The sequence below is a fragment of the Erythranthe guttata genome, chromosome 2 (genome assembly GCF_056151865.1).
Source record: "Erythranthe guttata isolate IM_541 chromosome 2, IM_541, whole genome shotgun sequence".
Taxonomy (NCBI): Eukaryota; Viridiplantae; Streptophyta; class Magnoliopsida; order Lamiales; family Phrymaceae; genus Erythranthe; species Erythranthe guttata.
This window is the reverse complement of record NC_142534.1, coordinates 16,103,410-16,129,919: the sequence shown is the minus strand read 5'-3', so window position 1 is coordinate 16,129,919 and position 26,510 is coordinate 16,103,410. Positions and strand designations below refer to the sequence as shown.

The following is a 26,510-nucleotide window of genomic DNA, read 5'->3' as shown; positions in this document are numbered from 1 at the left end:
AAACCCGACAGGCCTAGGAAATCACAGGTTTCGACATTCGAATAATAACCCCTTTCACTGAATGGCAGGAGCATTTACTAATGCAATCTCTAAAATACTCTACATTGGCTAATTTGGACCCCACATGGTATACATATGGCAAATTACGGCCACCCCTTGAGGTGAGGTCAAATTACGAAAAAAATCCCTTCATATTTGGGTAATTACAACCACCCCCTGAACTTGTAGTTTCTTACGAAAGATCCCTCATTCAGTATGTAAATTTGACACCGTAAGGGTAGACGTATGAGACAATACATAGTTGGAGGTGGTTCTAATTACCCAACCAAACAAGAGGGGGGTTTTCGTAATTTCACCTTACCTCAGAGGGGTGGCCGTAATTTGCCCTATATATATATATGCTCCACCAGAATAAATACCTTAAACTATGTAAAATATAAATGCACCAAAAAAAAAAAGGAAATATCACATACATACTTACCAGAAACTTGCATCACAATACAACCAAATACTCCGAGCAATAAAATTGAGCATCTTATAACAGGCTCAACACTGCCTCCATAGCCTTAAACGAAGGACTTATAAAAAAATAGTACGATAAGCAGATTAAAAACTATTTTCACCACAAATAAATAATAACAAAATCCACCTTGGCTTGTCGAAAAAGAACTTCTATTCGGACAAAAAACTCAAAAATCTCGGGACAAGAACATCTGTGCAAGTCAGCTCTACCTATCAATTCAACCCATCATTACTGTCAATAATTCAGCATAATTGCACAGATATCTGCCCGTTGTCCGTTCGAATTCATTATCAGTTAGCTGGGAGAGAGGCCCAAAGCATTAACTTCCTAATAGTATGTTGGATTTAATTCTTTACCGGTATGTCACGCAAAATTCAGACAAGAAAATTACACAGGCAATCAATCGGTGAATTATAGCAATCTCCATATCAATGCTGAAAAAAAGATAAGATATCCGCAATGTGCTTAATCTTTTTTTTTTTTTTATAACTTAAGAACCTCCAAAAAATAGTAAATACGAATAATTTACTTAATTTTCTGAAACATTACCGTCTTTCCTAATCCAGTGTCTTACTTGGTTACTCGAACTTTGAGTCCTGTGCTTCCTCATATTAGGATTTTTGTTCTTTCTGGGGCGGGGCCTATTATTGGAACTTTCTGGAATTGTATCGGATTTGACGGTCGAACTTCTATTTTGTGGCTCACCAGATATCGCGTCAGATTCTGTCGAGGGTAAGGGGATTGATTGGGGAAGAAACATACCAGGCAATAGGACCTCAGTTTTCTTGGTTTCAATCAAGCCACTGTTTTCTTCTTGAAGTTTTAATATGGCCTCAAATTTTTGTCTCCTAATCTTTTCAGATTCAGAATGAAGAACGTCTCCATCAATATCGACCCCATCGGAATCCTGCAATAACCAAAAATGTCAATTATTTGTCTTCACGTGAAAAGAAAATATCCAATACATCAAATTGATATGAGGGATGAAATATAGCTGCTATAGGGAGTTAAATTAGCTCTGATAACCAAATAAACTGACTGATATGTTGTCCTTCTACATGTACAAAACTTACGTACCACTATCATGTGACTATGAATACTATTGGTGTATCCAGGGAAACCTGATAATTGATTGCTCTTAACACATTTGATCCGAGAATTGTAAGGGAAAACAAGCCAAATCTCCCAGTAAAAGAAATAAAAGAAAACTATTCAGGTGAGTAATTTTATCCATGCAATTAAACTGTTGATAGAAATTACAGCTCGCAAGTTTGTTTACATAAAGTCTTAATAACGTTGACACAGTATTTGAACATCATCAGTAAATCCTTGTCAGCATTATAATATGCCTGCTTCGTCAACAATACGATGTAGAAGACATTTTTTTAGCAGATTCAGTTTGCATTACCAGCTAGAATTTTCTGGTAAATACTGCCTTATTCACTAGCTACCGACTGATTATTTACTTGTGCAATTTCACTCAAAGCAGCTCAGAGGGACCATAACAACATAATCATTGAGCTTTGTGTGGTTCCCAACATACCACCTTGGTACAAACACAAACCATAGAAACTTGGTCAATTAAATCACGTAATTAACCGTTAAACGTAATCAGCTTAGAAATATGTCGTTAATGAAAGGATCAGTAGCTCTCAGGAATTTTATGATCATATTGTAAAGTACTTCATAAACTGAATCATCGACCTGAACATGGTGGTCCAGTTATCAGATTAAAACAAAACCTCCCTTCTAGTAGCATTACGCCGTGACGATTAATAAACATTTTGCCAGCTACTATGAAGTCGTGTCATAACATTAAAGGAAGTTGCTTAGCAAGAATAGTACGAGGTTATTAACAGGGAAATCATATCAATTGATGCAAATCCCCCCCACTCATCCTAGATTACTAAATGAAAGTGGCAATCAACAAGAATTGCTAAATCAACCCTTCCCTAAAATACCAAAAAAAAAAAAAAAATTATGTTTCTGGACAATTATAGTACTATATTGGTCATAATCCCGTTTGATTTACTGGCAAAGAAAGAATAGCAGCACCAGCAACTCAATGGACTCATAAAACTTTTTCTCCAAGCAGTAATGGGCTTTTACAGAATTAAATCTCACCCCCAAAAAAACCAAGTTTGCTTATAACAGATGTTCCACGAAAAACTTGATGGAAAGAACCATAAGTGATAGCAATGATGCTCTTAAGTATTAAAACTGAATAGCATTGTTTAAGAAGGTACAACATAAGAAGAAAAAAAATAACAATAATAATAACAGGTATTCTGCTCATTTGACGTACCAAACGGCCACCAGTCCCAACAAGGTTGAGCACATGTTCAATATCCTTGGCAAGAAAAACTTTACGACAGACCGGACATGTCCCCATACTTTCTTCCATCATTTTGCGATCTGTGCAAGACAACAATCACGTATCACAATTTAGTGTTATGAACAACTCAGCAAATTTCAGTTTACATTGAAAAAAAAATCAAACACAAAGGAGTTCATATTATTTGGAGAGGAGGGTGGGGCAAAATTCAGTCTCTGCTAGTTCAACTTATTAGGATCCTTTTTTTTCCCCAAATTTGGCTTACCAAAAAACAAGGGATAATAAGAAAAAATCGGAACCAAAATGAACCTAGTAATTTAATTTGTTATCAAATCCGATTTACCATCTGGTGCATTATTTGGGTGTGCCAACTTGAACTGACTGGGTTTGGTATCGTCAGATTTTACCAAATGCAAAGTCCTAATAGTTAAGAGAAACTATTGCCAGTAAAAAAGACAATATCCAAGTCTACACTACATGGAAACACACCTTGTTGGTATTGTGTAGTCCTACGGGAAGTTGAAGACGATGAACTCGTAACCTCTTTTTCACTTTGCAGGTGGATCCAATTCCACCATCTGATTATGCAATCACTACAATAGTAGGAGAACATAAAATGCCAATTTGACAAAATTCAGACTCTCTTTTCGATGAGATGGAAGTATCTATCTGTAACCAAAGAGAATAAAAGACCACAAGTGTACTTACCAATGAAAGCAATGGAAACAAGACATTAACTGCATAAAGGGTAACGAATTGCTACCGCCATCTTCATCAAGTAATGGATGTAAACATAATGGGCAGTCTCCATCAGGGTGGTTCATACTAGAGAGCCTCTCCACTGCTTCCTAAATAGATCATGGAGGTATTAACATCTTGAAATGGATATTTTTCATAAGAGTATACTCCATATGTATAAAGCTTATGGTTGTAATCAATGTGTGGAAAGTACAATGTTAAAAACTAAATTAAAAAGGAGCAAGGCCACTAGTATGCACTTCTTAATAAAAAATCAAGCCACAAATAAACCATAATAATTGGCACCCACACACACAATAGATAAAAATAAGCAAATTGACTTAAAAGTGCATACTTTATTACCTCACAAAGTGTCACGAGCATTAAACAGGAAATGAGTTCAAAAGCTTTGCCACGGATGCTAGATAGAAGATGTTTCTGCCTCTGCTCATCAAGACCCTTGGAATCAATAATACTAATCTCCGGCGGCTCTTCAGGGTACTGACAGAAAAAAATAGTTGACAATAATAAGTTCACCGAGGTTTTGCTCTTATCCATTGATAATTAATGTTTCATAGATACAAGATTGCTAAGAAAAATGCCCTAGGTTAAAAAACAAATTAAAAAAAATAAAAACAATCCTGAAGAATATCAAAAGAATGACAGGAAAGGAACTCCTTCAGCCATTAGCGAATAGCAACTCATGTACGAACAAACTGTGATTGTTCAAGCACAAAATCTTATTCAGTAAAAAGGTTGAAGCATATACTAGGTGTGCGTCAAAATATGTACTATGGCATGTATTGTTACCTGAGGACCAGCCCGCATCCCAATAGTTGCTTCGACAAACTGCAAAAGCACCATCAATAGTATTAGCTCACCTTTTAATTAAATTGTTTCGATGTGACCAGCATCAATACATAACATAAAAAATAAATAATGAAGCACGTAACAAGAGTAAAACAAAAAAAACAAATTAGTCACATACATCTGGCACAAATAAGGAGGCCTAACAGAAAAGAAAAAAAAAATTGAAAGAAAAACAAACAAACAACTCACTCAATTGGCTGTTATTTGGTCCTCTAATTACATAAGCCTACCATGAAATACATATGACCTGTTTGATGAACCGATCAAAAGTGGTGCAATTAGAGAATCTCCCAAGCGAAGATTAGAATGGTGAAGTTCTTATCTTGGTGAAAGGGCAAGTGTCCTATCATGTAGACGCATACTGTAAGGATATAGATTATAGAGACATTCGTTTTCGTTTCATAAGAAGTTCCTATCTCACAATTTTATCAATACCAAAGCATAGGAAATATCAATTTTAATGGATTTCAGACTAAAAACTCGTATTCCTTATTCAGAAATCATGTGTTCACCCTCAACTGTTGCAAAGTAAACTATCACAGCGTTTTCTCAGCAAAAGCAAACGACAAAAAGGCCACAATTATATAAAAGAAAAACACACAAATTAACAATACCACAACAAGTAATCATCGAATCAAAAATCTATATGTGCAATTCAATCATAAAAAGACAGAAAGAGGTACAGCTAGGGAGTAAATAATACTATAAACTGAACAATTTCTGGAACGAACAATTTTTAGCCGGAAGTAAATGGAGATACCTGCTGAGAGGAGATTTCAGCGGTACGCGGTTTAAGGTGGACGTGCAGATGGGGAGGGTAAGCTTCGATGACGTGGCAATCGTCGCCGTACACCGCCTGGACTGCCTCCAATTCTGCTTCCACTTCTTCTTCCGCCATCTACAGCAGCGGTGGCGGTGGCGGTGGCGGTGGCGGTGGGTTTATTGGTTGGGGTTTGCCGATTGCCAACTGGTTTTGTGGGTCGGCCTTAATTATGAAAAGTCCATCAGTTAATTGATGAATTAAGAACTGAATATAATCCTCTATTTATATGGCATGTAAATAATTCAAAGAACGTGTTTTTAATTAAACAAAAAAATATATTATATTTCATTAATTTAATATGATAAATATGGCGTTAATGAATTTGAAACAATTATCAACATTATTAGTTACTTTGGCATATTTTATTCTTGTTTTAATCTTTTCAAAACGGGCTGTCACGTTGCACCAAATTACCCGTCACTTTCTTTTGGGGACAGATTTCATGTTCGATTGAAAGCATATACTTGTGTGTATTGCCAATTTCGCAAGAAACAAAAATTAAAAAAGAAAAGAAAATAATCAATAGCAAAAAACAATAATACTATTTTCTACTTTACAATAATTATAAGGGTTAAATACAAAAACACCCATGTACTATATAGTTTAAGTCATTTCCACTATATATTTTACCATTTTCAGTCAATTTTACATGGGAATTTTTTGTATTTATATTTTTTTTCTCCAAAACATCTAATTGCTTAGATTTTTTTTTTATTTTCTAAATAAAACCTTTTATTTTGTCATTTTGAGTTTCTTCATTTTTTTTTTCTTAAATGTCTTCCGCTAGTTCAAACATTCTAGGATTACAAACATCTTTATAGTCCTACTATTATTAAGAATTTGAACTACCGAAAGACATTTAAGAAAAAAAATGAAGAACTTCAAAATGACAAAAATAAAAGGTTTTATTCAGAAAATTAAAAACAAAATTTAAGTAAATAAATGTTTTGAAGAAAAAATTAAAATATCAAAATTTCTCAAGTAAAATTGACCGAAAATGTTAAAAAATATAGTAGAAAATGGCTCAAACAAACCCTTATATTTATAGGCTTAGCATGGGTATTTTCATCATATTTTGGAAAAAATATAACAGCAGGGAGGTTTTTGTATTTTATGTAGTACAGGAGTTATATGCTACAACGTCCATAGTACATGGGTGTTTTTGTATTTAACCCTCATTATAATTTTGAAAAGAATAATATTCTTGGCTTTCTGAGTAAGGCTGAGATTTTGCAGATGCTATATATCCAGTAAAGTACATCAGGTGATGCTATATTATTGATATACACATAGCACACACATCGCAATATTCAGCGAAATACATCAAGTGATTCTACATCATTGATATACACATAATAACACACACATCCATGTGTGCACGTTTAGAAGTTAGTTATCTATATAAATCTATGATATAAAATCACCTAGTATACTTCACCAGGTGTAACATCTCATAGACCGTAAGTCAAGGTCAATGGCTCGAATCATGCCGTTTTCGTATTTTTACATACGTAGCAACATTTGAGTTTTTTTTTTTTTAAATGTTCTACCAAAACACCAATGTGCCAAATGCCAATGATCATTTCCTCATTTCCCCCTTCCTATCTATCCTTTTCTCTCACAGCGACTAAATTTATTTAAAAAATCTAAACATACATGGATAAATTAATTGAAATAAATAAATAAAAACTAAAATTAACATAACATAAACCTATGATCACAAAAGTGTAGGGGCCATGGCCCCCATGACGACCCCATGCTCCCCGTGTTGGTTGTTGTGGTTCGCACTTTGCTCTGCTTTTGTACAGATAAAATTGACTGGTTTTAAAAACCTGGCAAGATGGAGAGGTCTACTATTCCCTTTGGAAGATCCGAAACTTTTCGCAGAAGTGCAAGCCTGTTCTTTCTTATTCTTTCATCTTCCTGCAAATCAAGAATTCAGACCAGATAAAATACAACTGCAAGAATAACTGAGTAAGCATACACATGAACCTCGGTTATGCTGACAGATTAAAAGCGATAAAAAACTTGTGTAAAATAACACATGCATTAAAGGGCTAGTTTGATAGGAGGGATGTGAGTATACGAGTGATTTGTTATCTATATTTATGTTGCATAGCATATATTCGAAGTTGTGATTATTTTCTATTTTTCAAATTTGTTGATGCCTAATACATCAGGTTACCAAATGGAGGGCTACATTTGGATTATTATAGTGGATTAATCCAATATCAAGCAAATTCCTTTATTATGTTTCGGGCCCACAATAAATCATGCTATCAAATGAAAATTTAACCTCGATTAGTAAATATATCAAGGCTAATCAATCAAGCCTATTAAACGAGGCCTTAAGGGGAAAAAAACATTAGCCATGCACAGAATAAATGGAGAAGGAAAACATACCACCATAACAAAGACATGATTGAAGAAATCTTCCAGTGGCTGTAAGAGATCGGCAGATGCTTCAACGAAATCATCCACTTCCATGTCTGCAAAATACAAAAAGCGGGGGATAAAATATAAAGAAACGGACTAGTGTGGAATTGATTCTGTAATAGAATCAACATAACAAGCACAAGTACTTATGAAAGATGGTGGGAGGTACCGGGATGAATTTTACTCCTTAAGGATGTAAAAGTGCTCCACAGGGCTCTCTCTTCCTTTGTTTCAAAAGCCGACTCATCCACCTAACACAGATGTTTTTCACATTTAGTAAAGATGAATAAAAGGAACGTAGCAAAATAAGAACTTGAGACAAATAAGCAATGATAAGGTAGATATATTAGAAGGCTCTAAATGGATGTTCAGATGCTTTTCTATTCTTTTCTCCATTTGATTACATTAAATCAAAGTTTAGAGATAGAAGAAATATACAAATATTTACAACCTCAAGAACTTAAATGTTGTCAAAGGAGAAAAGTATAAAGAGGTTGGGTTTGTAATAGGCTGCATGATTCTTCTTCTTTTTCTTTTTTCTCTTTTTTTTTTCTTTTTTTTTCTTTTTTTTTTCTTTTTTTTTTTTGGTGGAAGTAAAAAAGGCACCTCCAAATCATCGGTTACATCCTTTCCGCGTACGATTCTCGTTGGGCGAGAATACGCCTCGATAATCTTGGGCAGCAGCTCACCTTCTGATAAGGCTTTCATCTGCTCAAAGAATAAATATATAAAAAATTAAACTATATTTCACAATCCGATACGAAGAAAAAATTATCTTGATTATCACTTATGGATTTGAAAAAACATCCAGACACTACAGTCATTTGGTAATTTTATTTTTGTCGCAATAAAACATAAGATTACCTCGCAGCAACAAAAGAAAAATACGAGTTCTACAATAAAGCCTCAATTGTGAGACATGAAAATCATCTAAAACGACCGACAATTTAAAAAAGAAACCGCAGCGCAGGGAAATTATTTTTTACTTGGGGCCGTCAACAATCTTATATAGTTGATGACAGAAAACCTTTCTATCTAAAATCTAAATTACTATTTTATATGACTATAATCACAATTATTTGAAAGGACTTAATTTTAGTAAGGTCTTCTTGACTAGTAAATAGATCACAATTTTAGTAAGGTCTTCTTGACTAGTAAATAGATCACAAAACTCAAGTCAATAAATAACTAACCTTCATCTCCACCATAAATAACTACTGGGTTTAAATTGGTTAAATACATTCAAATACAGAAAAGGAGCATCACTTACCTTATGAGCAGACTTTGTCGCCAGACAAGGCCAATTGGAACGCTCTGCGAGAACAGAGCGAACTACTTCTGGACTTATTCCTTGGTCGATCTGCCAAATATGGATGAAGAGTTCATGAAAACCGTCTAAAAATAATTTAACCACAAAATAAAAAATAAACATTGTTACAAGTTCACATATATAAAGCTTACTGAATTACATATCTACGAGTAACTAAAAACCAATTAGATACTCGAATACAGATCAACGTAAAACCATTCTCGACACTATTAAAAAGCAATAAGCCAATAACCAAAGCTGGAAGATCAATGCTGCAAAAGTTCATAGCTGAAAAATAAATCTAAACATCTATATAAACAAAGACCATGGTAGCAATCTAAAAGATAATGTCCATCAAGGAAAACACAACAATTTAACAAAAAGTAGTTTCCATTACAATGCAGTATTACTTGGCAAAAACTCTGCCTTAGAAGCATGATTATTTGCTACTCTTTTTTTTTTATCCAAAACCAGGATCATAGTCTTGTTAACAGGTGGTCGTTTATTTTCTCAACCAGATTAGAGATGCCTGTCCACTGTTACTAAATATCTTGACATAAGTTTATATTTCCCCAAACTAAAAACACGATCTTATAGCCTGTACGCAGAAAAATAACAGAACAAGAAATAAACCCTCACAGCTAAAGAGTTCACCAGATAGTAACTTACCAAAAGTTGTTCAAGTCTCCTTGTTACAAATTGATGTACCTAAAACAGGACAGGAGATTGTTATAAATGATTCACTTAACCAGAAAACAAGAGTTATCCAAAGAAAATTATGCAATTTTTTTCATTAAATCTATATATATAATGCAGTAAATGACAATCTTATATGTGACGAGAGTCGCATACTACACTAGAAAATCCACCACATGTCCTCACAGCAAATATTTCATCAACTGTTCAACAATGCAAGATGGTAATAGCTCGTGATGTGAATCAGAATATGAATAACCAGACATCAGAGGAAAACAAAAGGCAATATTTCGGAAGTTTCCGTTGACAAAGATATAAAAGCATGTAACTAGCGATTGCTTTTTCATAAAATTAACAAAGAAAATTAATGCATTTCTTACATCACTTATTGTTTGTGATTCTACTTTCATGGGCTGAACTGCAGCAGCAAGTTCCAAAGCATGCCTTAGCTCCAAATTACTATTTGTTTCTACTAAGAGTTGCACCTACAATGCACAAATGAAACATTATTTATGTAATTTCAGACTAAATGAGATTTCTATGATTGAATTGGTGATGGCATACAAGACCGTAAGAGATTCTTCGCAGACCAAAGGGATCATTTGCGGAGCTAGGCTGACAACCAGCAGCAAACAATCCAACAAGGCTATCCAACCTGGCGAAAAGGAATAGGAAATAAAGAAAATATATACGAAACTGGCAAAATAGTGAAACAGAAAGTAACGCAAATGAAACTGCTCAGTTCAAAAGTCAATCTAATTTCAATTACAGATTTATAGTACAGGACTATGTTGCACGTATCGGGGACAATGTATTTCGTTTATCAAAGCTTCTTTATTGGCAAAATTTGAAAGAATGGAGTCATGGACACATAAAGTTGTCTAAAATGGGTAAATTTGGGGAACAAATAACCGGCCAAGTTTCGTGTATATGAACGGTTGATTGGTCAGCCTGATTAATCAAAAGAATTTCGTAAATAACATAACAAGGCCAACTCAAAAAAATACTACATATGTTAGGCTGAAAATAGAAAACCTTCTAGGTGATAATATAAGTTTCATTAGAGGAGCAATGTTTCATTAGAGTTTTTAAACAGAAAGGGAACCAATTCAGTTAGTATAAGTTAAATTGTGCTTCAAGTTAGATTTTACTCCATCAGATAAACCTCGATATATATATTTTAATCATAATGGATCCTGAATAAAGACAAACATCTGATCAGATGCATAATATCTAGTTGAAAAGGTAATGTCTAGCTTAACCAGAAAGGTGTTCCATAGCAAGTATCAAGTTTGCAATTATATGGGTGTATCATTGAACATTTCCTTGTTGTTTTGCATCTTAGCTTCAGATCCACTCTATCTACTACCAGGTTTCCAGTTCTGAAGTTAAGAGGCAGAATGGACATCTAGAACAGAAACTAATGAAAATCTCAATTCAATAGTTTAGATGCATGCACGATAATAAATGTGTAAGAAAAAAGTTCAGAATGCCAAAAGTCAATAGCAGTACCATGCAGCTGCCGAGACATTTAACACAGAAATCCGAGGAATCACACAGAGAAGAGTAGCTTGTTTTATACCTGTCAGCTATTGCCAAAACTGCACCGGCGTCCGTTTTTGGAAGTATATCTCCCGAAAATCGGGGAAGGGTTATCTCAAATAGCGCCTCGGCAATCTGAAATATAAAAAAAAAATTAGTGCTTAAAAAATCAATTTCACTTTGATATGAAAAAATTCACTTTATAATAGATGTAACCAGGCATATCACTTTCAGATAAAAGGACGTATAGCAGAAAGAATCCTTCTTGAAAGGCAACGAAAAGATTCGATACATTTCTTTCAGTCCCTTCAACATCCAGAAGATTTTTATTTACTTATTCATTATTTCTTTTATTATAAAATGGAAACTCTATACTTCATTGGAGTAGCAACAATGGTAAAGTATGTCAGTCTGCAGAAGTCCATGTGCTTCAATTATCTTGCCAAAACGAGATAGGTGACAAAAGATGGATGTGAATCTAAATACATTAGACTGGCATGTGTCTATAAGTTCAAGCCTTCAATTCAAACATCAGAGCTACCTACTGCTATTACGATTTAGAAGTGAAAGAATCAGGATCCCGTTAACCAAAATTGAGATATCAAGAGGTCGAATTATGTTGTCCGTATTAATCTTTGCAAGCTCCCAGTACGATAGAAATTAAGCAGCAGGGAGCAGACAAGGAATCACCACAGACAGGAATGCAATAAGAGTAGATAAAGCAATAAAAACTAAATGAGAAGACCTGCTCTGAATAGCCATCTCTCAGAGCATAGTGACGTCCCATTATCCCAGCAAGAGAGGTAAATTCCGTAACAACCGCAGACGAAAGATCTGACATGGCTAATGATGCAGCATCTTGAACGACTTGGAGCATGTCTTCAGTTAACCCCAGCAATAATCCCACTTCAGTAACCAAACTTTGGACTCGTGTCATCTTGTCCAGCATTGTTCCCAGCTTTTCCTGTTTAGTACTCTTATCAGGATATGAACGAGCAGGAGACCTTAAAGATTATTATGTAAATGTCTTTTTTTCTCAAAATACAGTATGTTAAAAAAGACGATATTTAAAAGACTGTCATCTTCGTGGTCATATCTAGAATCTAAAAGACCTCCAAACTCTTTGCAAAGCTTAAAAGATCGTCTAAAAAGTAATATAATCTTGTTTCTAGCATTTAATTTTTACTTATACCTAGATACCAATGATAATGAGACTCACAATTAAAACTGTAACACTACCGTATGATATATAGATTATAGAAACTTACATGGAAAAGGATTCCCTTCAATTGATTTCGAAATTCCAAAAATCTCTTACTTGTGTCCAACTCATAGAAGAACTTTGCATCTTCATATCGAGCTCTGCAACCATATTTATTTTATTTACTCAATCCATAGGTCAGGGTCATTGGAACAAATTGGGAGTAGACTTTCAAGGTTTGTAGTAATTGAAGTCATGTTACTAAGTCTAAATGTAAATAAGAGAAAAAACAGCAGACGCAACAAGACACGTATTGGTGTATATCAACCTCAGTACAGCTTCATTTCCTTTCCTCACAACAGTTTCATCAATTGCTCCATTTGCAACCTGAACCAACAAATGGAGTATCAAAACTGTAACTACAGGGACTGTATATTTAATAGATAAACAATATGATTGGCTTATCTCACAGCAATAAAATATGGCAATAACTTTCCGTCCTGATTGGTTATTGCAAAATATTTCTGATGCTTCTGCATAACCTGCACAGTTTTATGATAATGAGAAGCCTGAGAAATTAGAATAACCTAAAGTGCATATTCTTGCATTAAATGATTAAAAAGAGAACATATTGTATTGTTCCAAACATATGATAGCAAGAATTCATCAGTAAACATATAGGGTGCAGCGTTGAGTGTAAAAATTAAATAGGCTCATCAATTTTCTCAGCAAACATATATTACGAAGAAGATAATCTAACTTTAATGAATAGAAGCTACTGACAAACCATTATTAGCAGCTCTTTTGGAAGCTCTAGGAAGGACTCACTAAACTTTCCAAGAATTGGATGAGGTGCCTCAACGAGATTTACGACCTAAAGATAGAGGAAAATGTTTATAAATTGTTCTCAAGCAAAATAGAAAACTGCAGGGACTTGTTTCTTACCTCATCAAGTAAACCACTTTGCATTACAACAGAACCACTAATATTTTCTACAATTGAAGTAGACTTCTCAAGTATTGTCTTCTTGCGTTGCTGAAAAATAAAGAATTAAAGCAATCAACTTCCGATATATATATATACACACAGACACACACACATATTCTGTCGAGAGTGAGAGAAAGCATTCATATCAATTACCTCAACATCGATGGCTATTCCAGCACTCTGCATCACATCTTTATAAGATTCTGCACTTTCTACCTGCAGTCGTGAAAAATATATCCATACAACCTTTAGAACACAATAAAAGACAAACCATTGTTTTGAACTTTCCAGTAAAAGTAAGAGTGCGGACTGATTCAAGCATATCCCAAAATTCAGCATCACGAGAATAAGTACTAGATAGCTAAAAGTCTAGAGAAAAAAAGTTTATCAATGTCAAGTAAACAAGCAGGCAACAAGTATAGTAAGTGAGCAGAGAAAAAAATTCAAAAACCGGGGTTTTTACTTTAAGTTTTAGCTAAAAAGAGAAAAGTCGGGTGTTTACCAACAACCTAATTGTAAGCCTTTAAGCTTGTCATATAATCATGTATTAAAGACTCAGAAATATAAGATAGCATCTGAAGGTGTTACTATTAGTTCAGAATTTTTGAAGTATTCTACAAAATGCTTACTCAGGAAAACCTGTTGGCTGCAGATGCTGTAAGAAAATTGGATAAATATTGGATTAAATAAAATTACAGAAACTAAAACAACTTCCACAAGACAGCAAAACTACTTCACAAACTATTTCATCGATACGTTGAAAAAAATTCCTAGCTCAGTAAAGAGTGATACAGGTTAGCAAATGAGGGACAAATAACAATAGAAATCTTTTACAATACAGCTAATAGTTTTATTTGATGCATTCTATCATTTGCCTTGCGCCAAAAATATTTTGATCCACTATGAATTAGCTGAACATGCTAGCGACGAAAATAGATTATTTTTTAAAATTCAAAAAGATTGTGAAACTTCAGATTAACACTACATTTCTGGATAGACCAACAAACCTTAATAGTAGCTGACGGAGTGTTTCGAAGCCCGTGAGAAACATCCCCACTGTGACAGAGAAACTGAGATGAGTACTATACACCTATATAAAAATTAGACCACAAGAAATGAATGCAATTTCCAAGGTTTCAAATTCTGTGAGACTTGAAATGAGAATATGACATACCAAATACCAATGTCCACATGATATCGTACAGAAAAAGTTTCAACACATATACAGCATATCTCCATGATCCCTCAACCCAACGCACCCCATTGCCAAAGATGTACACCCAAAAAAATCCATAATAGTTTTTTCTAGAAAAACAGTAGTAGTCGGTCCAGATTCATGTTTTGTATTGTCAACAGTTACAAAATGTCAGAATAGCAAAACATAAATCAAGAGGTGGGAATTACATTTCTTCTCCAAATTCAGTGTCGTAATTATTCAGATTAAACTTAACTCAACGTGCTACGTGCTAATTTATTTTTATCTTATCACTCCATCCGTTTCAGTAATATGTAATGCTTGTCGCATTCATAGACTCATGCAGTTACTAGGATAGATTCCAAAAATGTAGTATAAAGTGCTGAAAAAGGGTTTTCCAAGGTTTAAACTGACATCACTTATTCTGCTTCAGCCACTTATAGCGATTTCCATACAACGGAAAAAATAATCATTTTCTGTAAAATAAATAAAAACGACAACATCAAGCAGAAAAGAAAGATAAAACTTATGTGTCTGTTTCATGTCAAGCAATATCAGCCAGAACAAAACGAAAAAAAAAAAAAAAAAAGGTACCAAAACTTGCCTTAGAACACCAGCATATATAAAGGGAACAACTACATCTCCATGTAGCGCCAATATCCAACGGATGGGTCTACTGAATATAACCTGTAACCGCAGAAGTTAAGTTCAGTTTCTAAACAATCAGACATGACATATAAAGAAAGGATCAAACAATAGTGAAATGTAAATATATGTAAGTTGATAAACTGATTATGAAAAAATTCCATCCACTGGCGAGGAAACATATCTTCAATATCACCACTATAAAAAGTACCATTTTTTCTGATATAATACAATGCAAAAATAACAGAAGCAAAAATAAAAATAAAGCAAACATTTAAGGTTTCAATGAATGACATAAAAATAAATGAAAATATTACAGCACAAATGGATTTTAATATGGCAGTAACAATGCAAAAATTGTAACAGAAGCAAAAATAAAAATAAAGCAAACATTTCAGGTTTCAATGAATGACATAAAAATAAATGAAAATATTACAGCACAAATGGATTTCAATATGGCAGTAGAAATAAATACACGCCTCGAGCTTATATAAATGCTACATCCAACCATAAATGCATGCCTCAAGCTAAGATGAAAATTTTAGCTTATATAAATGCTACATTCAACAATAAAATTCAAATGATGAATTAGCTAAAAGTGTATGGAGTAGGAAACTTATGAGCAAGAACAGTATCAAAAATACCAAAGAACATTTAGAAAAAAGTTAGACAACAGAAATTGAATATATTGCTACAGCAGCACAAACCTCAGAGTTCCACCGCATAGACTTGGGAAATGATATTTTAGCCAGGGCAGAAGGTAACTCTTCAGATAAAACCTGTTAAAGAGAACAGTACAAGTACAGTAAACGAAAAGTAGATCGTAAATGTAAAAATAGAATAAAACAAAGGACTACAGGCAAAGAATTCCCAGTGTGTAATACTTAATTACAAGGTTTATTAGTCATGATAATCTACTGGACGGAGCCTTCAATATAATGTCTTTAATACGTCAGGATACAACAAGAATTTTTTTTTTGTAGGATACCTCCAAAGCAAGCCGTGATGGCTCCACCGCACGAACGTAGACATACTCTGTTTTCCCTGCAAAAAAAATCTTCGATAAGCACGACAAAAAATAAAAGTCGAAATACAAATCGAATGAAAAGAAATCGCATTGTAAAAAGAATTGACTAAATAACAGCAGCTCTATCTTCTGAAATTACTAATAACAGCTGTAGGTGCAAAGTATACTAAATAATTACTAAAAAGGATTGAAGTTGAAAGGCGGGAATGAAATGAGATTCTAAAGACATTTGATCATAAATATCATTGTTTTCCATAAGCTAAAATTTCTTAACAGTGAAAAGCATTCTGGTTTTCCAGTTTTGAAACATTTGCTATCTTTAGATATCACACCTAGGGTTTTAGTGTTGCTTGAGGTTATTTGCTCCAAGGCTATGTCATCAAATCTCTTTTCATCATTTCATACAGGACATGTATTCATATCCTGAGAATATTATGTAAAATTCATATATAAGGAGAGCTAATGATATTCAGAAAGTCTCATCAGACTGTCTTGTCCTTCACGATTGAAGCAACCCCAAACATCTCTCTCCTTCAAAAACTCCGACTATTCTTTTTTTCTTCATTTACATCTGCTCCTTAACATAATGTTTTTCAGGTTCAAGTATATGTTTACTATGTTGACTAATAATTTGCATCCTACCCACTCGACTCGTTTTCAAATTAATCTTCAAACAATGAACTTGGTTTCATTTTAAGTTGTTTTTAACTGCAAATAAGGCAAGGAAGTATACTAGGAGGAAAAATGTTTGACCTTTTAAATCTCTCATATATCTTTCACTTCACTTATTAAAATCAGTAAAAAGGAACAAAAGAGACAGAAAACCTATTAAGAGTGAAACTGACAAATACTACAGCAAAATAATTACTAAAGTATAGCACAAGTTTCAACCAATCCTAGATGATATCAAGTATAAGCAAGAATTTCTACCTTCAACCCTTCTGTACAAAGAGCTTAAAGGCACACCATTTTTGCGGCAGAAACCTTCAGCAGCCTGAGCAGTGACTTGAATTAGACACAGATGATAATGTAAGAGAAAACTACTACCAATATAAAATACAATTACATGAACCATGGTCTCATAGGTGTAACATCACAGACAGAGAAGACCAAGTAATGCTTTAATTCAGAAAAACCAATTGAAAACAACAACAACAAGCCAACATGTCAAATATTTACACTTAATGAGAACACTGTTGAATCTGAAAATTTCGGCCAATAAAAAATTTAACAAATTCTAGTTATCATATCAGGAATAGACAATATAAATGAAAAAAACACCGAATACATTAGGATAAGTCATATAAATTGGTCCACAGAATAACTATCATACCCTGAGCAAACAAATCAATCATATCTTGCTATATCTCTGAATTTTTTTTTTTAATCAACTGTCTCTGTAAGTTTGTTATTGGCGCTTTTAAAATTTTGAGAGACAGCTGCAGAAACAGTCAAAGCAAAAAGGCCGAAGATCGGTTACAGTAAGAGAAGAATTAGCTTCCGAAAATAACAATTACAAAATAATGCACAAACCATGCCACGAGAAAATTTGCAATTAGTTGATAGATCAATGCCTGGTTAGCTACCTTATAAAAGCTACCTTATAAAAGCTGAGGTTTGAAAATAAAATTATGAATATATCGTCATATTTGATGAAGGTCACTAAATAGCTCTGGTTAAGTGGTCGACATCAATGCGTCCGTGTAAAATGAGTATATGATATAACCATTATGGTTAGCCAATATGAAAATAGCATTTTAGAGAAGAGGGTAAATAGGAAATTTTCGTTTTCAAATCCAGAATGAGCTAAAGGCCTTATAGAGTATTTTCCAAGAAATAAATATCAAGAATATAGAATAATATAAGGTAAGGTATCTTATAGTAAGAGTTTTGTTAGAATGGCATGTCAAGCAAACAAGGGCCTAAGTATGTAAAGGTATTACTTCTACGTAAAGGCCACGACTGTAAGCACCGGGTCATTTATCCGACCGGGCTAACTAATTTAAGCGCACTTATCAGACCAAAAAGGCCCAGTTGACAAATTTAGTAAGAAAAAACAAAACGATAAATTTCTAGACATGATGGATGACCTTGGTGGGATTTCCTTCCTCATCAAATGCCTTTGACGCTGGAGGTCCCCGAACCTCAACTTGATTGGCCACCTGCTTATCACATAGATTATCAACGTGAACCTGCATAAAATACGTCATATAAGGACAGTGATCTATAACAAAAGGAAAAAAGGACTAGCGTATTCAATACAAGTTTGTCTGTGCAATATAAGTACAGCTCATGAAATCCACAACCAAATATAAGGGGAAAGAGCAGCAAATAATTAAGCTAATGTTGTGCCAGCAATAGTACATGAGAGTTAGATTAGCAACAAAAGGAAGTTGATGTGCCTCAAAAGCCCAAAACAAATATCCAAAATAGCACAAAGTCATTCTTAAGGTCACGTTAGACTAGAGAATTTCTCACTCCCAATGGCATGTCTTGCAGCCTTCTTACATTAAGAATCGAAAAAAACCGCGACTCGGTCAGGAATGAGACGGGACCATCATCTCTTTGGCTAAACTATGAACAGTTCATCATGATGCTGATGAAAAGTCGGGGGCGGAAAAAACTTGTATATATTCAGATTGTAGAAAAAAATAAAAATGCAAAAAGATATACATCCACCATTGCTCAGCTCAATAAAGTTGGTACTAACCAAAAATTTCCTTTCCTATTTGACTCCATCATGGACTATCTTCAATGTAAAACCACAGAAAGATCTACTTGACCTTTCTATACAAATCGCGGTCAGTCTTATTCTTTAAGTTAACTACCAAATCAATCACATTATGAAGCTGCATCTAATAGTCTTAGCTAGATGTGCTCGCACTATCTCACTTATTACCAAATAAAAAATGATATTATTCAACTCATGAATATGCGCAGCTTGTTATTTTTACTATCACTTTTTCTTTTATGTAAATCCGTCGAAAATGTTTATATGTGACTCACTCATTCAATCCCATGTTGAATTCAGAATCACAGAGCAATAAGATTATGCACTTATAAAAAACAATAAGTAACTACACATGCTTATCAATTCAACCATACCACAAGCCTACGTGGTGTTCCGCAAGTTCGAACGTCTCCATAATTCAATCTTTGTTTTCCGAGCAACTGCTTGACTAGATCTTTCAGCTGCAATGAACAGATCCAATGAAATGTTAGTAGACGACATAGCAGGTTAATAGATAGCTTTGCATATTGAGCCATGAGAAAGTAAAATCAAGAATCATCTTTTACTTGGCTGCATGCATTCAGCACATCACTTGGCGGCAACTCCTCCGTCCCAATTTCAAGAATAAAAGTGCGTGGTCCTACAGAAACCTGAATAAAATGGGCAGAGAATAAGAGAACTGGATGGGAATGTATGTATACATAGTATTTAAGCATATATTACAAACAAAGTATTTAACGGGATCAAGAATGAAAACACTAAAGAGCCAATCAGTGAGTTGAATTTCTCAATATTTTTACTATGTAGCAATATTTTAAAATTCTTCCAGTGCAACTGAGATAAAATCTGTAAATAGAAAATCTGATACTCCACAGAAGTAACCATTGAAAAGTTATTATGGTTTTCCAGTGAGCCAAATAGGAAACTCTCAATGTTTAAGAAGATTTACACTTTCTAAATGATCAACCAGTGATATCTCTCTTGAAATTTTTGTTTTAAATATTTAAAAAAAAAAAAAAACAGAAGATTTAAACAAATATTTTCGTTTTCAGTACTAAGACTCACCATCTTCCACTGGCTGATAAATTATAAGCTCCCCATATTCAATCATAGATGATTCCCATCATCCTTTTCAAGTATTAGTTTATCCACTTTCATAGTGCAATGAGGAATGGAGATTAAATCTCTAGATTGCACAGACTACTGCTAAGGTATACAGACAAATATAACATTCTCAAATGAACCTTTTTCTTCAGTTCCTCTATGTCTTCTTTCCGAAAGCCAAGGTGATCAGGTTGAGAAGCAAGGCCCAAAGGGTGCCCAAGAGATTCCCTCGTCTTTAACCATAGTTGAGCACATTGACGGGCTAAACTGAAGGGAGGGAGCCAAATATATTAAAGATGATTTTGAACTTGTTAAATATCATGGTGGAGCAAATATACCCGAGAATGTAAATGGCTAAGAACAATAATTAACAGAATAGATAGATTGGCCATCAACAATAATAGGTTAACTGGCACTAATCTAATCAAAAGGGCAAAACAAAGGAAGTGGTTTATAAGTCGGGTGTGTAAGAAAATATGGGCAAAAACGTGGAATGTGTTATAAACTTATAACTGTCTCTGGTAAGAACTTGCATCAGCATAACAGCAAAAAAGATTACAAACCTACGCATACGGCCAAAATAACGAGCACGTTCTGTTACTCCAACAAATCCTCTAGCATCCAAGACATTGAAGGCGTGAGATGTCTTCAAAAGCTGATCATACCTACCTTCACCAAAAAGATATAGATGCATGTCAACTACCACCTGGAAACTATGGAAGATCCCTGAATTTGTTACAGTTCATGAAAATGGAATAAAGTAAAGGAAAATACGCAGGAATTGCAAGGCCTAAGTCAAGCAAACGGCGAGATTCAGCCTCAAAAAGGTCAAAATGCTTATGAATGTGATCTACACCGGCATGCTCCAAATAATAGGCACTCATTTCCTTCCTGAAACAGATAATAGAAGTCATCACTCTCGTTTCTAAAGAAAATGAGGAGATATTAAGAAAAGATACGTGAAGCATGATAAGGCAGAAAATGTCTTCAGTCCACACCTAAATAATATAACCGTGTAGATGGTTGTTTAAAAATTAGCACACAGAAAATGAAGAAATATATTCAAGGAAAATGAGATGCACAGAAGATAACTCAATTAGAAAAAGTGTCTAAAATTGAGTTACGTGAAACAGAATAAAGGGTAGGAAAGGAGTGGGAAAGGACAGGAGAATGGCTAGTAAATCAACTTCACTTTGTGGGGCAATTAATATGACAAAGACTTAATAGCATGTTGAAGGACTTTCAGCTGCGAAAACTGAAAAGGTCACAAAAATTGTTCTTGTTTTATAAAATTTTAATACTGAAACGAGTTCAATGAAATGAAAAATCAACTCATCCAACTTCAAATCCCTAAAATAAATCTTCTCCTTATCTCTTTTCCATAATATATGAATCAAATACTGAGTGATATCTGTTCTGTGACTAAAATAAGAAAAAGAATTCATGCTTTACAAGCAAATTCATGACATAGCGAAGACATTCTTGCTAAATTCATGTTGCAGGACTAGGTAGTCACGATATGTTAATAGATGAATCGAACGGGGGTAGAGCAGATCAACATATAATGATAGGATATGCTTCCACAAAGAACATACGATACAACATTATAAAAATGTCTGAAAGTTCTCCATTACATGCCAAAACTGCAAATAATGAAAAGAAATAAGAAAATATAATTACGACACATTGGACTTGCATCATAAACTAATAAAAATGATATGAATAATGCATAATAACCAGCATCTTTGACGAAAATGGTAAAAAGTATGTATAGTGTATTAACTCATTTTCTAGAAAGAGCTCTCCGTATGTTATACCGTCAGCATATCGAATTTTCTTGAAATGATCAACTCCCTGCAAAACTCAAACAAGCTTCAGGCAATCATGTTTTAACAGCACAAAGTATAAGAGAGAGTAACTGATGCTACACAAGGGACCTGAAGTAACATAAGGATTCTTTCAAGACCATAGGTAATCTCTACAGAAACAGGCGTCAATGGAAGACTTCCAGCCTGGAATTTAGAAAGAAAATTAAGTGATCAAGACATCAGAAAATGATAGTGTGATGATTAAAGCTCCTCACCATAGACCAGTAAAAGATTTACAGAAAGGGAACATGTAGTGTTTTCTTGTTTAAGTCATACTTAACTCTAGAGGTACTTGTATATTGAAATGTTAGACAACCTGCTGAAAGTAGGTGAATTGAGTAATCTCCATTCCGTCCATCCAAATTTCCCAGCCCAATCCCCAAGCACCTAACACCTACCAGAAATAAAAGACAAGTAGAGCATCTATTAAATAACATAGACCTCAATACTCGGGAAAAAGTGAAATGATGAGTAGTAAGAGGAGCGAGTGGCTGAACTCTAAGGTAATCGAACAAGAAGCAGTAGAAAAAAAAATACGACAAGCAGGCTGATAGTTAATACTCCCTGACATAACCTGAAAATAGTTTATGCAATAAATATGTGCTGTATCCAACGGGTAAAACAATTAAAACAAGGCCTCACCGGGCTCTCCCAGTTGTCCTCGACAAAACGGATATCGTGGTCATTTACGTTGATACCTGACAGTCATTAGAGTGAAAATTTAAGTCTGCCAAAATAATAATATTTGATTTTTAAAATGAAACATCTAAACTAGATAAGCATAAGAGAGATTACAATCATGAAACTAGAAGAATAAACAATTGACAAGAAAATGACGGATAGTATAATAAACCTAAGGCAGATAAACTTCGAATGAACAAGTCTTGTGAATTCCCGGGATCAGGCTTCAATATCACCTGACATTTTCAGATAAGCACTGCAAAAGTAAATGACATGATGCTGAAGCCAAACCTCAAAAAGTTTCATAAATTTCAATCATAGAGAAGCTCAAAATTCACCTGAAATTGGGTGTGTCTTTGAAGTCTATTTGGGTTTTCACCATAACGGCTATCGTCAGGTCGAATACTAGGTTCTACATACCTTCCACCAGAAACTTACAAATCAGTGATCTCATTGAAAAATGAAAGACCAATAACAAAAATAAGAACGATACACAGACCCATTATAGAGACGCAACAATCTTATCAAGTGCTCAATAATAAATGCTATAGTTTATGTTACTTTAACTTAAATTTGGCATAGCATGAGCTCCAACCAACATTAAATCAAACCATGTTATCTAGTCCAAGATGCCTAGAGTGACATAGCCCCTTAGGTTTTTAGGAATTAGTTTAAAAATTCATTTCTAACATTATGCATTTTTTCCGCAACTCATCTGAATGTCACGACTGAATGATACGATCTAAAACAGCCATTCAAAAAAAATCCCGTTGTTTAAATACTAATATATAATTATGTATTGAAAATTGGTTTTGGAAGTTTATCCTTGAACTCATTCCAAACCCTTTCCCAAATAAACGAACAGAACTAGAAGAGCCACTTTAACATACTTGAGACAACTTGACTAATATTTGCTACTGGTAAAAAGATGAATAAGCAATCCCTAAATTAAATATAATTTATAACTTTATTTCAAACTTATTAGCTAGACTCCAAACAGATGCAATTAAGGAATACAAGCAGGTTTTCCATTCAACTTCAGTCAGGTATAAACAATAAGCAATCTAGAAGATTAAGACAAAAAATAACATAATCAAATCCTGGAGCTTTTTGTAAATAAAAAACAAATAAGCAGGCTGCATACTTGGTCAGGCCACTGGCAAAAATTATATCAATAAATTTATTCATATTCCTCAACTTAGGCAGCATAATGAGATATGAATTTCTCTAGGGTGAAAGGTTGATGGAGTCAAAAAAGAGAAGGAACTACCAGAATGACCAGAAAAAGGAGACAGGAGAGAAATATGAAGAAAATATAAATTTCATGATGGGTCAAAAGCATACTTACGCAACATTCCATGGTTCTGGACCGAGAACCCTTAAAAATGTAAGAGGGTTCATTGTCCCGGCTCCAACCTGCACCATTGTCAAAGCCTCAAGAAATTAAACAATCTTTGGATGGAAGACCTCAAATACACGTAAAGAGTTGAAAGCAAAGATACAAAACAGAAAGATGTGAAAAAAGTAAGCATCGGAAAACAGGAAGCATAAAGTCATCTTAGAACAGATTCATGGTGTACAAGCAAGAAAGAGGTACACATGATATGCTTTCAATACTTGTAAGGACGTAATAGTTTCCAGAATGTATGAAGAAAATAAAAATTTCACTCTCGGCCATAACAACACTAAAATAAATGCTCCCCCAAAAAAAATTGCATTACTAATGGAATGTAAAAAAAGTTCTATAAAAGCAATCAAAAGTATTTTATCATGGTTGTACGGCTCGATAAGAATTAAGAACTGAAATGATTTTACTAGCAATGCAAAATTAAAAAGAAACCACCGCTGACTTCAAACTACCGTAAATACAGAGAGTTCAAATTTTACCTCAGTATTGCTGCATTGCATAACAGCACATCCAACAGAAGCCCAATATTCCTGCATAATATAATATTCAAGGTCCAAAATGGAATTAAAAAGAACATCGACCGTTTACATTAACATTTAAGAAAACAAAAAATCTGCCAAGACCAGATAGTTCTCAAAGTTTCCTTTATTTTACCTTGCACGAATTCAAAAAGGTTGTGTGTGTAATGTGTATACATCCTTACCGTAACTCCATAATCCCAGAAACAAACAAACAAACAAACAACTTATACACCTATTTACATACTTCATCCAATCCAGTTCCAGACGTACACTGATACACCTCTTATCAAGGTCCGTAAGACGTTTCTACTTAAATTTACTGTATTCCAATTCAAAATTCTCTCACGGTTTCATATTTGTTATAATTCCCAACTCGTCTAATAACTGTGTCTAATGTTATCGTTAATTCTCGAGTGCTGACACCTTAAATCACATATTGCAATTGAAGCATCTTCAACAACAAGTTAACAACTCACAAATCAAAAACCAATTTGGCATTCGGCTGAAATCAACTTAATCCCTACTTAAACGCGTTAGTGGAGACAACTAATGCAGTAACAGATGAGAAGTGCAGTAAAACCTGGAGGCGCTGAATGGCTTGCTGAAAAGTAAGAGCAGAGGTTGCCAACGATGAAGATTGTTTCTGGTTTTCCTGCTCCGTCGCCGATGAAATAGAAGAAGTGTGCGTGCCGGCGGAAGAGAGATTAGCCGCGGCGGCGGAGAAAAAGCGCTTCGGCCGGAAATTTAGGGGTGAACCGGAATTAATCCTTCGGCCTGCGATTAATAGGACGGAGAAGTTAGGTTTCTTAAAAATGGATGTTACCAGTGGCAACGAGAGTATCGCCATTGTTGAATGGATTCTGCTCAGTGGATGGGGAAGAAGAAGGTTGGGGTTTTGGCGTGGGGGGGGGGGGGTGGGGTAGGGGGTGGAAGAGAAGAGTAGAATTGAACTTCTGCCTTGTTGGCGAGGGTTTTATTATGTTTTATTATCCTAAAATTCAGAAACGCGATTTCAAGAAAAATCGAGTTATAGCCGTTGGAGATTTATCCATCCTATACAGAAGGAAACAAAATCTTAGAAAGCGTTTTATTTATCTGGAAAGTGAAACAAAATCTTAGAGAGCGTGGTTTAGTTCAAGTTTCCACTAATTACACATTTAGCCCCTCATTTTCACAAAAAAAATACATTTGGTTCCTCATATTTCACTAATTTTAACATTTTTTGTCATTTATATCAATTTTCTTTAGTTAAGACAGATGGGCACAAGCTTGATTTTGTTAGTACTAATTAAAACTTGACGGAAATGACTAAAGTGTTAATTTTTTAAAATATGAGGGACCAAATATATTTTTTTATGAACATAAGGCGCAAAATGCAAATTTAGTGCAAATTTGAGGGATGAAAATTGTATGATTCCGTGAAACAAAATCCTACACTTTCACAAAATCCTACACTGTCAAAATAAAGTGGTTATGGACTTGTGGTTGATTCTATATTGTCAACATAAAGTCCCACTTAGTAGAAAATCAATTAACGTTCAACAAAAATATAAATCAAACAATAATTGAAAATGTATATTCATAAATTAATCATTTGTAAGTAATCGACTTAAAAAAAAATACATGATCATTATTTTTATTTTACATTTCATTTTGAGCTATAAACTTATCAATCAATATCATGCAATCATACCTTCAATACTATAATTTTTTCAATGGATTTAACTATTAATCCATTGAATTTTTATAGGGATGTAGTTGATCAAAGATAAAATTTAAACAATTTTAACTTCGAGAAGCAATAGTAACACTAATGCAAAGTAAGCAATTCTACACTCTCTAAATCTCTCACTAAACCCTAATTTTTAAA

At 34.2% G+C, this 26,510-nt stretch overlaps 2 protein-coding genes across 3 annotated transcripts; both read right to left on the bottom strand.

Moving 5' to 3' along the window:
- Nucleotides 1-444: 444 nt before the first annotated feature.
- LOC105954834 (RWD domain-containing protein) lies at nucleotides 445-5,487 on the bottom strand. Its single transcript, XM_012978524.2, has 7 exons — nucleotides 5,227-5,487; nucleotides 4,407-4,445; nucleotides 3,960-4,097; nucleotides 3,567-3,706; nucleotides 3,348-3,451; nucleotides 2,829-2,938; nucleotides 445-1,430 (listed from the first exon to the last, which is right to left on the bottom strand). Exons 1-7 carry the CDS (start codon nucleotides 5,362-5,364, stop codon nucleotides 1,053-1,055), a joined length of 1,047 nt encoding a protein of 348 aa, XP_012833978.2. The 5' UTR covers nucleotides 5,365-5,487; the 3' UTR covers nucleotides 445-1,052.
- Nucleotides 5,488-6,768: 1,281 nt separating this feature from the next.
- On the bottom strand, nucleotides 6,769-25,635 carry EDD1 (glycine-tRNA ligase). Of its 2 annotated transcripts, none has more exons than XM_012978523.2 (36): nucleotides 25,221-25,635; nucleotides 24,599-24,649; nucleotides 24,060-24,127; nucleotides 23,050-23,131; nucleotides 22,884-22,947; nucleotides 22,673-22,728; nucleotides 22,347-22,424; nucleotides 22,100-22,174; nucleotides 21,946-22,016; nucleotides 20,937-21,053; nucleotides 20,726-20,827; nucleotides 20,303-20,429; nucleotides 19,625-19,708; nucleotides 19,433-19,519; nucleotides 18,418-18,519; nucleotides 17,258-17,321; nucleotides 16,289-16,344; nucleotides 16,008-16,079; nucleotides 15,260-15,342; nucleotides 14,468-14,516; nucleotides 13,614-13,676; nucleotides 13,419-13,508; nucleotides 13,261-13,347; nucleotides 12,944-13,015; nucleotides 12,802-12,860; nucleotides 12,541-12,634; nucleotides 12,018-12,236; nucleotides 11,313-11,407; nucleotides 10,295-10,385; nucleotides 10,111-10,215; nucleotides 9,704-9,742; nucleotides 8,996-9,085; nucleotides 8,332-8,433; nucleotides 7,895-7,976; nucleotides 7,693-7,778; nucleotides 6,769-7,212 (listed from the first exon to the last, which is right to left on the bottom strand). In XM_012978523.2, the coding sequence occupies exons 1-36, from the start codon at nucleotides 25,485-25,487 to the stop codon at nucleotides 7,114-7,116; spliced, it is 3,228 nt and encodes a 1,075-aa protein (XP_012833977.2). In that variant the 5' UTR covers nucleotides 25,488-25,635; the 3' UTR covers nucleotides 6,769-7,113. The 2 variants fall into 2 exon arrangements, with proteins under 2 accessions (XP_012833977.2, XP_088669356.1); XM_088813230.1 differs by having other exon boundaries at nucleotides 24,056-24,127; nucleotides 25,221-25,603.
- Nucleotides 25,636-26,510: the final 875 nt, after the last annotated feature.